A 19,523-nucleotide genomic window follows, 5' to 3' on the forward strand; every position below is an offset into this window, starting at 1 on the left:
ACGGAGATACTAGAAGCAAATCCTTTTGCATTGAGTGCTCCCTTGTGGTCAACCTTTTTACTTCTCCCTCAGAGGACTGTGGCACAAGCAACCTGTTGTAAAACTAAATAGTGAAATTCATGCCAACCCAGAAGTAAAGCCCATTGAGTCCAATGGGACTTACTCTGATGCAAGCGTGCATTGAATGGCAACCTAAGGCACTTAGACTTTCAACACTGTAACTCCATGTGTTTATGCAACAATTGCCCAAATGTTGCCTGGTTGAAGCAGCCCTTTGCAGCACTCACACGACAATTTTTAATACTTCCCCATTCCTTTCATCACATTCAACAGAGCCCATCCATCTTCATTGCTGTGTGGAAACAAACTGTGCAAACGTCAAACATTAGTATCAGTAAGAATCATTAGTCACCAATAGTATCTTCTAACTTTTAAAAGAGTTTAAATGTTGAAAATGTACTACCTACTCCAACTTTCATGTTTCTATGTAGCAGTTGGTGTTGTTTTTTAAGGGCTTCTTCCTCCTTTTCTTTGGCGATCACTCGTAGCCAAGTAAGATTGTCTTCCATAAACACGGTTTTAACAATGAGTGTGTAAGTGACTGTGGAGTCCAATTCTGGATCCACATGTCCTTCCACAGTGGGGACATTGGTTTCTGGGCGGGAGTTGATCACGGTGTGGATTTGCCAAGCGTGCCTTCCTCTCAGAACGTTTCTCCCTTGCGTCCTGAGTTCAAGCATCTTCAAATCCCATGACACCTTTGGTAAAGGCTGTTCTCCAATTGGAGTGCTTGCAGGCAAGTGTTTCCCAACTGTTGGTGTTTATACTACATTTTTTTAAAAAATGCCTTGAGAGAGTCTTTAAACCTCTTTTGTTGACGGGCAATACCAGCAAGACCACCTCGGAATGGTTTGGTCAAATTATTATTAGTTTAGGTGAATAAGAACAATCCCAGGCAGTTCAGAGAGAAATGTCCAGATTTTTAGCCACTGATGTGCCATCAGTGACCCAACCCAATAATGCATTATCAGAAAAAGGATTAGAAAAAAAATTATGACCTTTGTGGACTTACAGTGCAATCCTTAACATGTCTGCTCAGAAGTAAGCTCTACTGAACTCAGTGTGGCTTATTCCCAGGTAAGTGGGGTTAGGACTGCAATCTTACCTTCTGAGTCCCATTGATTTTGAGCAGGATGAATTCAGGCATGTGTTTGACTCTAATGAGATTTAGAAACTGGATTGAATTCTGATGGATTAAATTCTTTGCTTTTTTTTAAAGAACATTCACAGTGAAAATCGACTTAAGAGTTTTCCAGATTAATTTAGACTGTATATAATTTTTGCTTAAAATCATTGTTTTCAAAACATTAAATTTTAAATTCAGAGTCTTAGAATATAGTCCATTTATTATCCAATTATTTTGTTATAGTGGTCTGGATATTTCAAGTGGAAGACAATCTGTATGAAGAGCATATGCAACTGTAAAAATCCAGTTAAACCTACCTGCCTGTGTGCCACTAATTGACACTTAACACTAAAGTAGCTGGCACTATTAAGCTCTTCTGCTAAGCTCAAAAGTCTCTCTAAAACCTTGAGGGAAGGGATGGTTACAGCTCAATGTCTGTGTCTTTTAATGTAATTTGGATTAAAGCACTATATCTGGACACAGCTTTGATTTTGTCAAGAAACAGCAAAGAATAGCCAGCTGATTTTGGCACAGATTCAGTGTGGTCAGTCTGAGAGTGCAGAGAAACAGCAGAAGTTTGTTTCTCTTCGCATGTTTTACTTTAGCTCATTGCCTATTTATACATGTCATCTGCTTCCAGCTCTATCCACATTTTTCTTTAGCTGTTATGACAACAAGACTTGTCTTCTACCCTCCAGTAGTAAAAAATCTCTAAATAGACTTATGGTTGCATTGGAAGATGACGACCACAAATTTATGTTATACATTTGCTGAACTGGGAGCTGGGCAAAAAAAACAGGCTCATGTGTGCCCCCCCCCCCTTTGTGCAGAGAATGAGCAGATAGGAGCAGGAAAGTTAGAGAGGAACCAAAGTCAGACCACCTAAATCCAAGTACATCAAATGGCCAGACTGAAGATTGATGTGGAATACATGCAACCCACCATCTGCACGTGTTCGAGCCACATGTGACCACTGATACATGCACCATTTCTGGCACCGGAAGCAGGCGGGTGCAGAATGGCGTGGGCTTACACACATCCCACCAATGTGTGCGGTGCCTCGGAATGCAACCCCCACATAAATGGGGAGTTGGCTCTATTTAATGGACAACTTTGGTCAGTTCTGTATTGTAGTAGGGCAGCCTTTCCCAATCTGTTACCCTCCAGATGATTTGGGCAATTCCTATCAGCCCCAGCCAGCCTGTTATACATAAAAAAGAAAATATAGATGGCAGCAGGGAAGCTTTCCTGTCTTGAAATATATTAAATCTGGAACCAAGCCACAGGGGGTACTACAGATTTTGGGGTATTTTCAGTGTAGACACTGCAGGTCAGTTATGCAAAAAGCTTTTTTTCTATTCCAAACATGCAATGTTTAGTCAAGGCTATGATTATTCATTGACATTACAGAAGTTAAATATTACTAAAGGGCTTTCTTGCCACTGTGTTTGGTTTGCATGAGAACTATTCCATCTGATCCTTTCTGAGCTGGGTAGCAGACAACTCTATGGCAATATGCAAAAATATCCTCTGGGTGCTTGTTTGCATAGAGGAGAGAATGAACGACTTTTTGGAGACCATGAAATACTGCACAGCTTGTTTTCTGCTCCTCTCCTTCCACTATACTGTATTGCATGTTGCAAAAAAAAACACAACCCCCTCCCTCATGTTGGCTTATCAGCATCTTTCCTTCCTGTCTTCCCTTGGATTTGCATAGGCCATGCTGCTCTAGAAGCTTGTTCATATGAGCCTTTGTGCTTGACTGCAAGGCCACTTCCGCCTTAAGGAGGAGGTGGTGTTGCAGGCTCTCATGACCCCTCCACACGCATGCGCAGGGGGTGGGTGGCCAGCCCTGCGCGACTGGGGGATTCCCGGCTGTGTCACTGGCCACGCCGACCAATCTGGTTGGTCTGGGGGTGTGGCCTGCCCAATAAAGGCAGGACGCAGCTGGGAGATCTCTCTTTCAGGCTTCCAGCTGCTTCGGTTTTCCCACCCTCCTGCCCTTTAAGGTTTTCATCTCTTTTGACCTTGCTATGGACTTCGGTTGGTCGCCGTTGAGGGGCCTGGTAGGAATTTTTCCACTTGGCAAATTGGCACCAGCCACTTGGGTGGTTTTCGCCTTCCTCGTAGCAAATTGTCACAACTTTTTAAGGTTGGTTTTCGCCTTCCTCGTAGCAAATTGTCACAACTTTTTAAGGTTTGGCGGTTAGGCATTGAAATATTTCTGGAGAAGAGAAGAGGGGAGGTAGCGCCATCACCTGCCCCACACATATTGAAGGGTATTCCGTTAAAGGATTCCAGGGGGCGTGACCCTGTCCGAAGCCTGGGGAGGTGAGGGCCTAAGGCACAACCCCTAGCGGTGACCCCGGGAGAGTTCCTAGTTGATGTGCACCAGCAGGACTCCCCCTACAGGTGGTTAACCCTTCCCGGACTCCCTGTAGACAGGCTGGAGTCAAATATAGTTAGTTAGATCCAATGCCTAAGCCAATACTGCTCATCATCTGTAACCAATAAAGTTGTGGCCTTTTTTAGCCCATTAACCTTAAATATTTGAGTCATGTGTCTTTATTCAACCAAGTGGAGGGGGGTCAGGACTTGCCACGCAATGTAGCTACCTCACAATTTCTCAGCAGCCCCCCTTTCGGAGGAACAGATGGATAAAAATACTGTAACAGAGTGAGGTTCATGGGTCTCCCCCCCCATACGATTTTTAAATATATAAATTCAACCTGCTCTGCAATGTTTCAATCTAGCTTTTTATTTTACTAGATGCACGTGATTTCCAGATACACCTGGAAATGGCCTTTGCTGGACAGGGACAACTTGGTCACTGTGCTTTGTGCTCTAATAACTTTGTGTTTGAGCTATTGCAATGTGTTCTATATGGGTCTGCTGCTGAACACAGTTCAGATGCTGCAGCTAGTACAAAATGCAGCTGTGAAAATCTTGCTACACTTCTCATTTAGGCACCATATAACTCCAGTCCCAAAGCATTGTCAGAACAATTTCATTACTTGTTTTATATACTGTACATTTCTTACCTCTTTTAGCTTTACATATTGTATAATAAATAAATAAAGGAATAAGTTGGGCTTCATCTCAATAAATAAAAAGCCCAGTGTGCTGAAGCAGTTTTGGAATCAAATATTCTGTACTCATTAACCGAAGAAGAACACTGTTTCTGTAATGGAAAATCCTATATTCCACATTTTGTACATTGATGCACTTTCATGTGAAGTCAAAAAGCAGTAGAAATAAGGGCAACTTTAACAGCTTCTTAAAATAAGGTTAGTACAAAAAAGGCAGTACAAATGTCATTTTAGTTGAAACGAGGTACAGTGGTACCTCGGGTTAAGTACTTAATTCGTTCCGGAGGTCCGTTCTTAACCTGAAACTGTTCCTAACCTGAAGCACCACTTTAGCTAATGGGGCCTCCCGCTGCTGCTGCTGCGCCGCCGGAGCACAATTTCTGTTCTCATCCTGAAGCAAAGTTCTTAACTCGAGGTACTATTTCTGGGTTAGCGGAGTCTGTAACCTGAAGCGTATGTAACCCGAGGTACCACTGTATAGAATTTGCAGCGTTGGCCTAGAATCCTTCTTCTCAAGACCAGTCTAATCATGTCAACAGGGTGATGCAGCACCCCAAAAAAGCTAATGCTATTCTACACTGCATCAATAGAAGTCTAATGTCCCAATCAAAGGAAGTAATAGTAGCACTCTGTTCTGCCTTGGTCTGACCGCACCTGGAATACTGTGTCCAGTTCTGGGCGCCACAGTTTAAGAAAGATATTGACAAGCTGGAATGTGTGCAGAGGAGGGCAACCAAGAAGATCAAGGGTCTGGAAGCCAGGGCCTTATGAGGAATGGTTGAGGGAGTTGGGCATATTTAGCCTAGAAAAGAGGAGACTGAAAGGAAATATGATAGCCATCTAAAGGGCTGTCAAATGGAGGATGGAGCAAGCTTATTTTCTCCCGCTTTGGAAGCTAGGACTCAAACTAAAGGATTCAAGCTACAAGAAAGGAGATTCTGACTAAACATCAGGAAGAACTTTCTGACAGTAAGAGCAGTTTGACAGTGGAACAATCTCCCTCAGGAGGTGGTGGACTGGACTCTTCACTGGCGGTTTTTAAGCCACACACACACAAAGCTTTATTGCAGCCCATAGACCCAAAATACAAAGTGCAAGGTTTATAAGCAGAGATTGGATGGTCATCTGTCATGGATGCTTTAGCTGAGATTCCTGCATTGCAAGGGCTTAGACTAAATGACCCTTGGGGTCCCTTTGAACTCCACAATACTATGTTTCTATGATGGTTACTCTACAATTCTGCGATTCTATGACTGTTACTTTTTAGTTTTTACTAAACCTTTGCAAAATATGAAGCTTCACCCAGTTCTGACTTTTCTGAGATTGTTACTCAGAGAGCGTTAAATGACATATATTGTGTTTAAATGACACCATGTAGAACATTCTTTAGTCAAAAACAAAAACTGGGTCCAAAAATATCCTTTAATAGCCTTCAACAGAGGCCAGCAGGCAGTACATTTTAACCAAGGCAGAACTACACAAGTTCTCTGTGGCTTCCAATTATTTTATATCAAGCTGCTCAGTTACACCACAAGAGAATCCCCTAGTGGCCAATTATTGCCACATGAAGCCTCCCATACAACACTGGCATAGTACACATTGGCATAATAAACTGCAATGTGCTGGCTGACATTTTCAAAATACATTCTTGGAGCATCAAAATATTTTTTGTACTTCATTCTAGAAAAGAAAGAACTATTACATTAAGAGAAGTGTTAGAATAAGGGACATAAAGCAGGGATGACCAGGTTAAATTCTCCCTCACCAATAAAGCTTATTGGGATAATACTACGTGATCACCTTGAGCTACTTTAAGGGAGAGCAGTATAAAATTATATAGTTTTCCAAAACTGGTGTCCTTGCTTTTTGAGTTATCACTTTGAAAAGGAAGTTGCAGAATGCACAAAAAGTGTACATTTCCTATAAAAGATACACACCCGGATGGCTGTATATTCAGTTGCACAGATATATTCAGCCACATGGAGAATGGGCCCTACATGTGTAGAAGGGGAATCCAGGATTTTCTTTTGTATGGTGGAGCCCTTCATGCACAGGGCCTGTTTTCTTTGAGGCTGAAGATGGAGTTGCCAGCTGATGGTTGAATGGTACATCAGTGCCAAAGGGGTATGACCAGCTGTCTTGAGTCCATTTCTCACTTCAGTGCATAGGGATGTTTGCTAGAGCACTTTTATACAGCTGCACAATTTCAGGATTTATGCCAATTATAGACTCCACGAGTTATGAAATCTGAATAAAACCAACCCTTTGTCAGTTTAAGACATATGAATGAAAACCTTTCTTTGTTTATGTGTTTATGATCTATAGTCACCCGGCATATTTTATCTGGGCGGTTTACCAAAATTAGCAAAATAAAACAACATTAAGAATATAAAATAAGAGCAGCATAAAAGATGGTTCTTTTGGCAGATTTACTATATATTTTAGAAAGGAGGGAAGGAGTCCTATGCTTGCCATTAAACCATCATATTTTAACTGGAGTGTGGTAGCAAAACTGGTCTTGAACTTTATTCTGCAAGTAGAATTACTTCCACTTGAAAGTAATTTATGCAACCCAAGCACATCTTGTTTCCCAATTTCAGGCATTAAAATCAACCAAGGAACTCTAAACCAAGCTACAGCAAAGCATGAATGCCTGTGTGGGTACTCCCAGCAAAAAACACAACCTCTTCAGTCCTCCCCCAGTCTTCCTGCTGCAATGCGACTCTGAGCTAAGCCATGGTTTGGCTTAGCGTTGTGTGCAAACTGGGTTAATGGTAAGCAGAAAAGTAGAAAGTGTTCATGCTAACCTTAGATCAGTCTACTTGTCTTTCATTAAAAATTCACTTTAGGAGAGAAAGACAAATCACGGAGTACTGTGCATAAATGACTCCTCTTCCTTTCTAAAGCTCAGGATACTCTCCTCAGCCTTGTCATCATTTTACCTTTGACACCATTTCCAAGAGCCTTATGAAAATGTGCCTTTTTACTTTTCCAGTTCCATCCGCTTTTGTTCTCCAGTTACTTCATTTTGAAAGGATCTTGTGTACTTCAACCTTTACTCCAACGGAGAGACATCTTTAGAGCTGTTCTCTCATACATTTTTTCCTATGGAGTTCTTATTCACATGTAGAGCATCAGATCCAAGTCATTATCCAAAGAGATGCTATGTCTGCCTCCCATCTCTTGAGCCTTCTCTTTAATCCAGACAGTTTTATGACCATCTAGCTTAAATTCAACTTCAACTTGTCCAAGCACCGGGATCTGCCTTGGAAATGTATTGTGAGCAAATAGGAGAAGATTGACATATTTATGTTCACATAGTGTCTGTGATAATAAGACATGAGTCCAGGATTCATGGACATGAGCATTTCCCCTGCTTGGTGGCAGCAGCTAGTTAATTGTAACAGGGGAAAACAAAGTTTAAAGACAGATTACACAAGGTGTCTTTTTAAACTTCAAAGGGGCAGTTTCCTCAAATGACCTTGGCACTATTGATTGTGTCTTCCATGATATTTAATTTGTAGGAAATAGTTCATAGCAGGCAAGTCAACTTGGTATTGGACAAATAGATGCATTGCACAAGGGTAAAAGGCTATTTTAATTTGCTTTCTAATTTGACTTGAAGATATGTAATGCTTCCATCAAGAGGCTTCAGTTTTCTTAAAGATGGAGGAATCTTTATGTTGTCCCCTGGACACCAATTGCACGTCACAAACATGTACTCCTTAGTATTATGCTCAACGGACATAATCAACACTGTATTATATATTGTAGTAATGCAACGTAGGCATTTATTGTTCTCTTTGATAGCCCCTTGCTACTTTTTATTTTTAAATAGCCAAGGCTTTATTACATGCATTCCCTAAAAAGCAAAACGTATTTTTAACTACATTTTATATGAAAATGCATGTAGCAGAGCCTAGATTAAAAATAATGATAAGAGGAACAGACGAGGAGGGGAAAGAGGGGTGGTGGTTAACACTCTCCCTAGCCATGACATTTTTCTCTGCTCAAAGTGTCTCCCCATGGCTGCCTTTTCTTCCCGCTAGGTTCACCCACTACTCTTGCATAAGCCTTGTAATAATTACCAAAGGATCCAGTGTTGCCTGCACTGTTCAATGTGTTGTGCAAGTTGATATATGTAATCTCTGTGAGAAACAGAAGTGAATAAAAATTGTGTAAGTTAGCCTCAGGGTTAGGTTAACATTCAGGATGTAGAAATGTTTATGGCACCATTTTATCCAAAAGGTCCAGAAGTCAAAATAAGTTTAATTTAGGCAACTACATCCTGTATACTTCATTTTAGTGATACTTTTGTCAATTCTCACATTAATTAACTCTTAAATGGGGGGGGGAGTACTTCAAAGACTCAAGTTCTCTCTCTCTCACACACACACACACACACACAAAATAATATATTTCAATAACCAATCCTTACATCTTTCAATTTCTCCAGTCAAAAGCATTCTTAGAAAAAAGAAGGAACTGCAGCCTATTTTCTACCTGCTTCACCATTAAAGCCAAGAGGCAAAATAAGACATTATGGAATCACAATTGTGTGCATGGCCATGAATCAGCCTCATGCATACCTACATATGCAGACTCCTCCCAGAAACCTGCAATTATACTTGGAACTCTTCAATTAACCATAGTTTCTCATTATATCTGAACCAAAAAAACAATAGTTACCAGCTTCGGGACAATTTGGGATTCCTGCCTTGTTTTTAACTTGATAGGAGTAGTTAACAGGTTTGGAACCACTGAACTTTTAAAGTATGGCTAATGGAACACTTCCTGGCTTATTGCAAGAAAGAAAGGAGCATCACAATGGCAAAAGGCAAGATATTCCGTACTTTTCAGTGTATAAGACTAGGGTTTGTTTTTTTACTAAAAATAATTTTAAGGGAGGGGTAGTCTTATACACGGGGGCAATCTCTCCCCCCCATTTTCTTAATTTTGAGTCCCCAAAAACAGGGCACTTATATACAGGGGGCGTGTTATACACGGAAAAATACGGTAATCCAAATGTGGTCTAGGAATCAGGTCTTAATTTGTATAAGACTGGTGGTTGGGTACATTTTAAGTATTCCATAGGCAGTTGGGATGTGGAGTGAAACTCTCAACTTGCGGCAGGTTTAGGGAGGGAAGCAGAGACAACTGTTCTTCCCGTCAGTGGCGGATACTTCCAGTCTGGGAATCCCATCTGCAAAAAAGACAACCTGGAAGAAGTGTTTTCAACAAGAAAACTCATACTGTGGTGAGGGTACAGCTTTCCTGCCTGTGCAGTGCTTTAAACTGCGGTCTACTCCACCATGATCCTGTTTTATATTGATTCAGCCCAGCCCAGGTGAAGGCAGCACACCAGTTTCTAAGTGTGGGTGTCTGTCCTATAGGAAGATGCAAGAGGCCTGAGATCTAGGGCGAGCTACAAACAAGCTTTAACAAATTAACATTAAGGAGCTAGATTTAGACCACTGTCTACTCCAGCAGAGCATCATAAAACTGCCTACCAAAAACTAGCATATGAATGGATTCTGACTAAGAAGATTTGCAGAAAGGCAAGTTGCTGAACTTTCACTCCCTGGATAGCTTGACAAACTTACAAGAGACCTGAAGGGGAAGCTTGACACAGAATAGAATCCCAGAGAAAATGGTAAATTAGGGGGAAAGTTAAAACAAAACAAAACACCACAGTATGGTTAACTTCACAGAGTGAAAAATATGTGTTACACAGATTTAGAAGGAAAACACAATTTACTGAAGCTTTCTGGACAGTATCCAAAATACACTGTTTTTAAAATAACCAATACTTCCGTTGTTACTCTTCTCTTCATATTCCTAAATGATCTACTAGTATTATTAAAGGGACACAGGTGGCGCTGTGGTCTAAACTACTGAGCCTCTTGGGCTTGCTGATTGGAAGGTTGGTGGTTCGAATCCACATGATGGGGTGAGCTCCCATTGCTCTGTCCCAGCTTCTGCCAACTTACAAGTTTGAAAGTACACCAGTACGAGTAGATAAATAGGCACTGGGGTGGTGGAAAGATGAACGTTTCTATGCACTTTGGCATTCATCACCATGTCCCATTGCGCCAGAAGTGGTTTAGTCATGCTGGCCACATGACCCGGAAAGCTGTTTTCAGACAAACTCTGGCTCCCTCGGCCTGAATCGAAATGACTGCCTCACCCCACAGTCACACTGGACTTAACCATCCAGGGGTCCTTTACCTTTACTTTTTACTTATTATATGTCCCAATATTTAAAAGATTCATTGAAGCAAAGAAATTTATGTGATGAGATAGACCTAAAAAGCAGTCAGAACAGTTATAATAGCCATCCTCATTCAATAAAATGGCTAGGATATAGTAGAATTGGCATATCAAGCAATTCGCCAAGTGAGAAAGAAGCCTGCAGCACCACCACAAAGGCTGCTTAGGCATGACTGCTGAGTCACCTTTCTTCCCCTGATAAATTCTTGACAAAAATCTAGATAAATACCAATGTTGTACCTATGCTGGGCAAGGCACAGTTTACAAGCAGGCCAGGATCTCATGCACAAGTGTTGCTGCTATGCATGACCCATGATAAGAACCATCTCCTTCATCAAACCCCCAGTACCAACTTCAGGTTGTACATAGTGCCATTAATTACATTTTTCCAGGTTAAAACTAATAAAAAGCTCAGACAAAACACACAGAAATCCAGCTATAATATAAAAGTAAACAAAAATTCATCTCTGATTGCTCCTATTTAGGACAGATGCCTACTATATCCAGTTCCATATTTTTCATATTGCATCATTTGTCCACTTGCTCATCTGGATTGTTTTACTAAACTCTCTTTTGAATTATGCAAGCACCTCTAGCATGAGGCATTCTATTTCCTCCTGCTCTTTACAGCACAGTATCTGGGTGACAGGGGTCATATGTAGGTGGTTTATTATTACAGAGTGTAGAATTTCAATGGTACGAGCACTGACTTCCTAAATGACCTAAAATATTGCAGTCATGGTTCCCATAAGGAAATAAAATGTACAATGGAAAAGGGCCACTCTAAACTACTTTCAAAAACATAAAAACCCACAATGACTTCAACTTAAAACAGCTGCAGGAATCATACATAGTGACGACTTAACATGAGGCTGCTACAGATAATCTTTCTGATCTACCTTTGGGGTCTTCCCAGATAAGGGACATTCTGACAGCCACAAACATATCAGGTTAGAAGAGACTATGGGAGTCATTGTGGTTAAAGTGTTAAACCAGGACCTGGGTTCAAATCCTCATTGAGCCAGTCACAGTCTCTCAGTCACTGATTTCTTGGGAAGATAAAAATCAGGAGGGAGAAAACATGCATGCTACCCTGAACCCCTTGGAAGTAAGGTGGGATTTATGTGTAATGGTAAATATAATAAAAAGAGACGAGGATATTTGGGCATGATGTCTGCAAGCTTTGTATCATGAACTGCTATCACTTATTTGCAGGCTGCAGCTCTGGAATTCTTTTCTGCGCTTCAAAGCAATTCCTGAACAGATGAATTCAGGGGGCAGCTGCCCTGGGCCAAATCAAATAAATAAAAATACTTAACTAAATGTAGAAATGGTAGGAAGATCTTGACAGGGGTTTTTTTTCCTGAGCACTTGGGCTCAAAAGAAAATAAAACAACTGTGGCCGAGACGTTTCATTTTGAATCTGCTAAGACAGAGCCAGACAGAGGGTGATGACAGGTGGGTGTCCTGCCCGTGACACACACACACCCAACGTAAATCCTGGCTACACCCCTAGACGAATTATAATAATGACACAAAGGGTGTTGTACACCTAATAAATAATAACTAAAGTACCTCGAGGGATAATGAAATCTCAGTTCTGAATGATTCTATGTAATTTTGCAACACAGCATCGCTGCTGACCATCACATTAAAAAAAAAGATGCAAGAGTTCCATTTTGTCTTTTTATTCTGCCCCCCCCAATCCTTTCGGGTGAGATTTGAATTTACCATTATTGAACTTAACATTCGATATTTATGAGGTCACATCAGGGCTGGATTTCGGTTTGATGAGGCCCTAAGCAACTGAAGGTAATGGGGCCCTTTATATGCCCAGCTGTCCTTTGTCAACAACAAATTGTCACTGTTTTTTAATGTTGAATATATGTTATATGGTAATTTACGGACCTAATAGGTATCTAAAGCCATTTTCACATAACAAATATGAGCCTACAACACAAAACACTATTGCTGTATGTAGGTTTTATTTTATTTGTTTTTTATCTTATATTTTGGAAATGTACATCCAGGGTTTTTATTTATTTATTTATTTATTTTTGGGTCTCCAAGAGAGTGGGGCCCGAAGCTCTAGCTTGTTTAGCTTTTACGTAAATCCAACACAGCAGCACCTGTTGGTCGCCAGGAGGCGAGAAAGTGAGAGGAAGAGAAAACCTTCTCTCCCCCCCGCCCCCGCATCTCTATCCTTTCCCCCGCACCGACCTTTCGACCCATATCGGAAACTCGACGCGCCTTGCCCATCCATCACCTACGGAAGGGATTCACGCATTCGGCACTGGCGTAACGACGTTCACACGTTCACGCGTGTGTGACACGCAACTCTCGCCCCCCTCTCCCCCTCCCCCCGCGCCCACGGCGTTACCTCTTCGCCTCCTCCTCCTCCTGCGCTCGTTCCTTCGGTTCCATTTCTGACACTAGCCATATTCCCCGCGGGGCCGGGCTCCCCTCGTGTGAAGGGCGGTGAGGCTCTCTCTCTCTCTCGGGTCAGGATGTGAAGGGATCCAGGAGCGCCGTGGCAGCAAGACCCTCCCTCAGCCCTTCGCTTCCAGCTTAGAGTACGTCAGGTCGGTTGGCGGCGGCGACTCTTCTCTGACTGAATCCACCTCAGGCGGCTGTTTGCCGGCGTCCTCCTACCCGTCCGGCTCGCGCCCGCTCCTCATCTGCATAACACGCCCCGCCCACGGTATTTAAAAGTCACACACGCAAAAAGTGGGGGCAGTCGACGTTCTAAACACAAACCCCGAGCTCCGCCTCGTGTCGACTCCGCCCACTGTATTTGCATGACGAGCAGGACTGGCCTATGGAAGCGCCTGCTTGTATCTGCATATCACGCCCCACCCACCGTGCATTTAAAACACACAAATAGTGGGGGCAGCCGACGTTCTAAACACACCCTGAGCGCTGCCTCGTGTCGACTCCGCCCACCGAATTTACATGACGAGCAGGACCGACCTATGGAAGCGCTCGCTCGTCCGCCTGCATTTCACGCCCCGCCCACCGTGCATTTTTTTTTAAAAAGGAAGCGCTTCGTCTTCCTTCTGCCGGCAGCCAGCGTTCTGTTTCTACACACACTCACACATCCCGAGTCCACCCACTGTATTTACATGACGGGCAGGACCGACCTATAGAAACGGCCCCCGCGCTCGTTATCTGCATATCACGCCCCGCCCACCGTGCCCTTTAAAAAAAGAAGAAGGGGAAGCGCGTCGTGGGCTTCCTGCCAGCATCCGAGTTCGACTCCTCCGCCCATGTCGACTCCGCCCACTTAATTTGCATGACGAGCAGGACCGGCCTGTAGAATTGCTCTGCCATTGCTTCCTATAGGCGCGCGACGGAAGCGCGGCGCAGTTTGCTTATTCCTTTGGTGGCAGCCTCATAATTATCTTAATTTGCGTCAATGTAGGAGTGTGCCTGTTTGTGAAAATATATACAAAATATATATGTTAAGATTACAGTGCAACTCTTAATGGTCTCCGGAATGCCATACAAGAGACCCAATATTTACAAGAGAGAACACCGAATATCTAAAATGCTAATTTCCAATTTAGAGAAAGAACTGTGTGGTTTGAAATATTGCACTTGGGATTTTTAAATGCTAGCTGTACTGGATAGATCCCCCCTGCTTCTGCTCTTTATGTCCTTCAAAGTTCAAACTGATGCCAGAGCAGAACCTCTCAGGCTGTGTGGAAATATCGGGTCTTTAAAAAAGGGATCTTCATTAAGGTTCCCTCCTCTAGGCCTTCCCTGCCTTGTTACAAGCTGCACCAGACTCTCACCAGCATTCATAGAATAGAATCATAGAATCATAGAGTTGGAAGAGACCACAAGGGCCATCGAGTCCCACCGCCTGCCAAGCAGGAAACACCATCAGAGCACTCCTGACATATGGTTGTCAAGCCTCTGCTTAAAGACCTCCAAAGAAGGAGACTCCACCACACTCCTTGGCAGCAAATTCCACTGTCGAACAGCTCTTACTGTCAGGAAGTTCTTCCTAATGTTTAGGTGGAATCTTCTTTCTTGTAGTTTGGATCCATTGCTCCATGTCCGCTTCTCTGGAGCAGCAGAAAACAACCTTTCTCCCTCCTCTATGAGACATCCTTTTATATATTTGAACATGTCATATCACCCCTTAACCTCCTCTTCTCCAGGCTAAACATGCCCAGCTCCCTTAGCCGTTCCTCATAAGGCATCGTTTCCAGGCCTTTGACCATTTTTGTTGCCCTCCTCCAGACACGTTCCAGTTTGTCAGTGTCCTTCTTGAAACACCCCTTCGAAACACCCCTTGTTCGGGGCGCATTTTGCAACAGGGAATTTCATTAGCACGAGCAGTTTCTGAGCTCTGGGCGCAGTACTGCGCCTAAGATTTCAGATTAAAACTGCAGAGTGGAAGGAAAGGAGGACCTTTTTCTACCTCTCCACATCCAGCTACTCTCTGGAGACCCTCTTAAGAATATTAGGGAGGTGGGCAGGGGAAGAACTAGACCATGGGTAGGCAAACTAAGGACCGGGGGCCGGATCCAGCCCAATTGCCTTCTAAATCCAGCCTGCAAACTGTCCGGGAATCAGCGTGTTTTTACATGAGTAGATTGTGCCCTGCCCTTTTATTTAAAATGCATCTCTGGCTTATTGGTGGGGCATACAAATTCATTCATTTTTTATTTATTTTTTCAAAATATAGTCTAGCCCCCCACAAGGTCTGAGGGACAGTGGACCGGCCCCCTGCTGAAAAAGTTTGCTGACCCCTGGCCTAGACTGTGTGAAAAACGAACATAATATTTTAGCTGCAGTTCATTCATTTTCAGCTTTGTATTCTTGATATATATATACAGTCATACCTTGGGTTGAATACGCTTCGAGTTGAGCGCGTTCGAGTTGCGCTCCGCTGCAACCCGGAAGTAACGGAGCGCATTACTTCCGGGTTTCGCCGCTTGCGCAGACGCTCAAAATGACATCATGCACATGCGCAGAAATGGCAAAAAACAACGTGTGCGTGGGCAGACGTGCTGTCGCTAGTTACGTTTGCTTCTAGATGCGAACGGGGCTCCAGAATGGATCCCGTTCGTATCTAGAGGTACCACTGTATATAAAAAGTGCACCTAGACATTCCGTTGTTGCACCCATAACCTAGGTTTAAGTTGCCATTTAGCTCCTAGCTTTCATATCTCGGTTACTATCACTCACATAATACAGCTTGACCCCATTGGATCTGCTGCAATGAAAGAGATAGGTGTTGCGGTTGAAGTGATAAGTTCATAAGATCAAGAATAAGCAGAAGAGAAAAGGCAGCACAAATAAAATTCCCCCTCATCCCTTGTTGGGTTAGCACAACCTTTTCCTTTCCTTTCCTCTCCTCTCCTTTCTTCTAGAGAATCATGTGCCACGGATGCTTTAGCTGAGATTCCTGCATCGCAGCATTTGGACTAGATGACCCCAACTCCAAAATTCTATGATTCAGGTCCAAGCTTTCATCAGCTACTTAACTCTATATTGTGCAAGGCTGATTTATCCCACGTTTTAAGCTCTTTTTACACACCCCACTGTTTCCTAATTCCCAACAGCTGAAGGAATCGTGTGTAAGATTCCCAGGCAACCTTCCCACTTCTCTTAAAAGGACCAGGCTTGCTTAACTTTAGAACGGCAATAGTTTACATTGCAAACTTTCAGGCTGCAATCCAACACCTGTGTTGTTTCAGCTGAGGCATGGACTCAGTAAGGAATGATGGGAAAGCTTTCTCCTATTTCTTGCCCAGTTCTCCATTCACCCAGGTGTTAAAAATAAATAAAAAATATGAGCGGTGCAGTCTTAGATTTCTAAGAGCAGACTTCAGTATCCACGGCTAGCAAAATTCTCCTGAAAAAGACCTCACTACTCCTTAAAAAGGTAAAGGGACCCCTGACCATTAGGTCCAGTGGTGGCCGACTCTGGGGTTGCGGCTCTCATCTCGCTTTATTGGCCGAGGGAGCTGGCGTACAGCTTCCGGGTCATGTGGCGAGTAGGACTAAGCCGCTTCTGGCGAACCAGAGCAGCGCATGGAAACGCCATTTACCTTTCCGCCGGAGCGGTACCTATTTATCTACTTGCACTTTGACGTGCTTTCGAACTGCTAGGTTGGCAGGAGTCACCACTCCTTACTACAACGTAATTTCATGTTCAGTTTCTGTCAATCTCACATCTTCAATTTCAACTGCAATTGTTAGGCAGATCCAGCCTTTGTTTGCATTGTTTTTCAGTCACACTCCCTACTGATGTTTCCGGGAACCACACCCCAGATGATTGCAGCAGGCTCAAAGATGTGATGTATGCCCTACTTTTATTATGGGATATATTACCTGGGTGTTTCCATGCCTTCTAATTAGTTTCCAGCAACTGCATAACTAATTTCAGACATGGGGTATTTTTTCCCCACCCCCTGCCCAATGTTTTGACATTAACACTCAGTGCCGGATTTACGTTTAAGCTAAACAAGCTATAGTTTAGGGCCCCACTCTCTTGGGCCCCCCCAAAAAATATTAAAGGAGAAAAAACACCTGGATGCACATTGCCAAAATATGAGATAAAAAACAAATAAAATAAAACCTACATACAGCAACAGTGTTTTGTGTTGTGTAGGCTCCTATGATGTAAGTCATGGTCATGTTAAGTAATGCTGGCCTGCTCCCTAACATATCACTGGTTTGCTCATTTCTATATACAGTGGTACCTTGCTTCTCAAACTTAATCTCTTCCGGAAATCTGTTCCAAAACCAAAGCGTTCCAAAACCAAGGCACGCTTTCACATAGAAAGTAATGCAAAACGGATTAATCCGTTTCAGACTTTTAAAAACAACCCCTAAAACAGTAATTTAACATGAATTTTACTATCTAACAAGACCATTGATCCATAAAATGAAAGCAATAATCAATGTACTGTACTATAAAATAAATAAGACAGTATTGTCATGATAAAAAAAAAAATATTACCTGCACTGATGATAGTCCATTAAGTTAGAGCTTAATAATTATTTCACTATTAATATACAGTGGTACCTCGGGTTAAGTACTTAATTCGTTCCGGAGGTCCATACTTAACCTGAAACTGTTCTTAACCTGAAGCACCACTTTAGCTAATGGGGCCTCCTGCTGCTGCTGCGCTGCCGGGGCACAATTTCTGTTCTCATCCTGAAGCAAAGTTCTTAGCCTGAAGCACTATTTCTGGGTTAGCGGAGTCTGTAACCTGAAGCGTATGTAACCCGAGGTACCACTGTACTACTTCTTAATGTTATTTCACTATTAATATACTTCTTCTTAATTGTATTTCAGTTCAACAATTACTTTGATAAAATATGTATCTTGTTATGTTCAAATGGCTTTAGATACCTATGAGGTCCATAAATTACCATATAGCATCTATCCAACACAAAAAACAGTGACAATTTGTTGTTGACAAAGGATACCTGGACATATGAAGGGCCCCATTACCTTCAGGAGCTGAGGGCCTCATCAAACCTCAACCCAGCCCTGTTACCGCTACTCAGAATCTGAACTTGGCAGTTCCATCAATGACTACACATGAGGTAGAGAGGCATTTCATCAGGTTGGCAAACATCCAAAGCCTTTTTTGCACATAATGCCAAACCATGGTTTATTAAACCATAGTTCCATTGGTAGCCTGAGCCCTGTCCAAAGGCTTAACGATAGTTCGTTTATTGCCACCAAACCACAACCTGAAGCCATGGTTTGTTGGTTGCTCACAGAACTTGGTTTAACTATAGCTTGGCATGATGTGTGACTCTTGTTGCTCTTTGTGAACCATGGTTTTCTTTGTCCCCCTGCCCCAGGTACAGGCACAGCTAAAGGCAGGAGCTGCTTAGAAAACAAGGCCAAGCTTTAGAGAAACAAGCCTTGTGCTTTCAATAATCTGTGGGACAACTTATGTTTAACTTGTGATTTAATAAACAAACCCTAGCCTGGGGTTACATATAAATCAGTCTTCCTTCATTGGAGTAATTTTTATATTTTATGAAATCAATGGAATTTTGTGTCTGGACGGGTTGCCATATTTCAAAATCCAGAAAGAAAAGTTGCTGAGCTTTTTTTTATTTTGGGGGGGAAATCAACAAAAGCACTTCTGACATGGACTGCCATACAACTACTGGATTTTCCTGGACCTTTTGCCTATTCGCACCTGGACACTGCTTGCGGGTGCAGTATTCCGTGTATGTCCAGGAAATTCCAGACATATGGCAACCCTAGAATCTCTCTGCCTTTGCTTTCTTCACACCCTTTTCTTTCTTTGCTGCCTTGGTTATTGAGCAAATCAAATTATGCCAGCGTTTAATGACTTGTAACATCATTGACTGGTTTTGTTCTTTACGAACTAATTAAATTGGTCTTGGTCAAGTTTGCCTGTCCATTGCACAAGCAAGTTCTCCAGATCTTCTTCAGAAGACTTGCCAGCTCTTTAATCCTTTTCACGAGTGAGTAAACCATCTTTGGAAATGCTGTTGGCTTGCCACACCTAGGCGTTTAATGTGATTTGTTTCTCCAGAGCTGATGAGCTTCCTGAAGTTTTTGCATCGCCTAGTGCAGGGAACCAGGCTTGCCTATGAGGACAGCTGCACCTCCATCATATATATATATATATATATATATATATATATATATATTCACAGCACAATCCCAAATCCAAATAAGCGAGCAAAGAAATGAGATTGATTAGTAGAGAATTCTGAGAACACCCCACACAGTGAAGCATTGTGAAATAAATATGAAGTGGTATTAGGAACAAAAAACTCAATTGGTCATACCTGTAAACATGCTTAACAAAAAAAAGTGAACAAAAATATTCCATTTAATTTAGTTTTTAGATTTCAAGAGCAAAGGAAGAAGCTCTTATGTTCTGATTTGGTTAAAAAGGATACAACCCCTTTGATGGGACACGGGTGGCGCTGTGGGTTAAACCACAGAGCCTAGGGCTTGC

General features: G+C 42.5%; 1 protein-coding gene across 2 annotated transcripts in view; it reads right to left on the reverse strand.

Annotated features, from left to right (window-relative positions):
• TTC39B (tetratricopeptide repeat domain 39B) overlaps positions 1-13,290 on the reverse strand; it is a 59,747-nt gene extending 46,457 nt beyond the window's left edge. For both annotated transcript variants that reach the window (XM_053371891.1, XM_053371890.1), the window contains exon 1: positions 12,926-13,290. In XM_053371891.1, the coding sequence (XP_053227866.1) occupies positions 12,926-12,969 (44 nt within the window). In that variant the 5' untranslated portion in view covers positions 12,970-13,290. The remainder of the gene's footprint in view (positions 1-12,925) is intronic.
• Between the last annotated feature and the right edge of the window lie 6,233 nt (positions 13,291-19,523).

This window comes from Podarcis raffonei, chromosome 17, assembly GCF_027172205.1.
Source record: "Podarcis raffonei isolate rPodRaf1 chromosome 17, rPodRaf1.pri, whole genome shotgun sequence".
In the NCBI taxonomy this organism is placed as follows: Eukaryota; Metazoa; Chordata; class Lepidosauria; order Squamata; family Lacertidae; genus Podarcis; species Podarcis raffonei.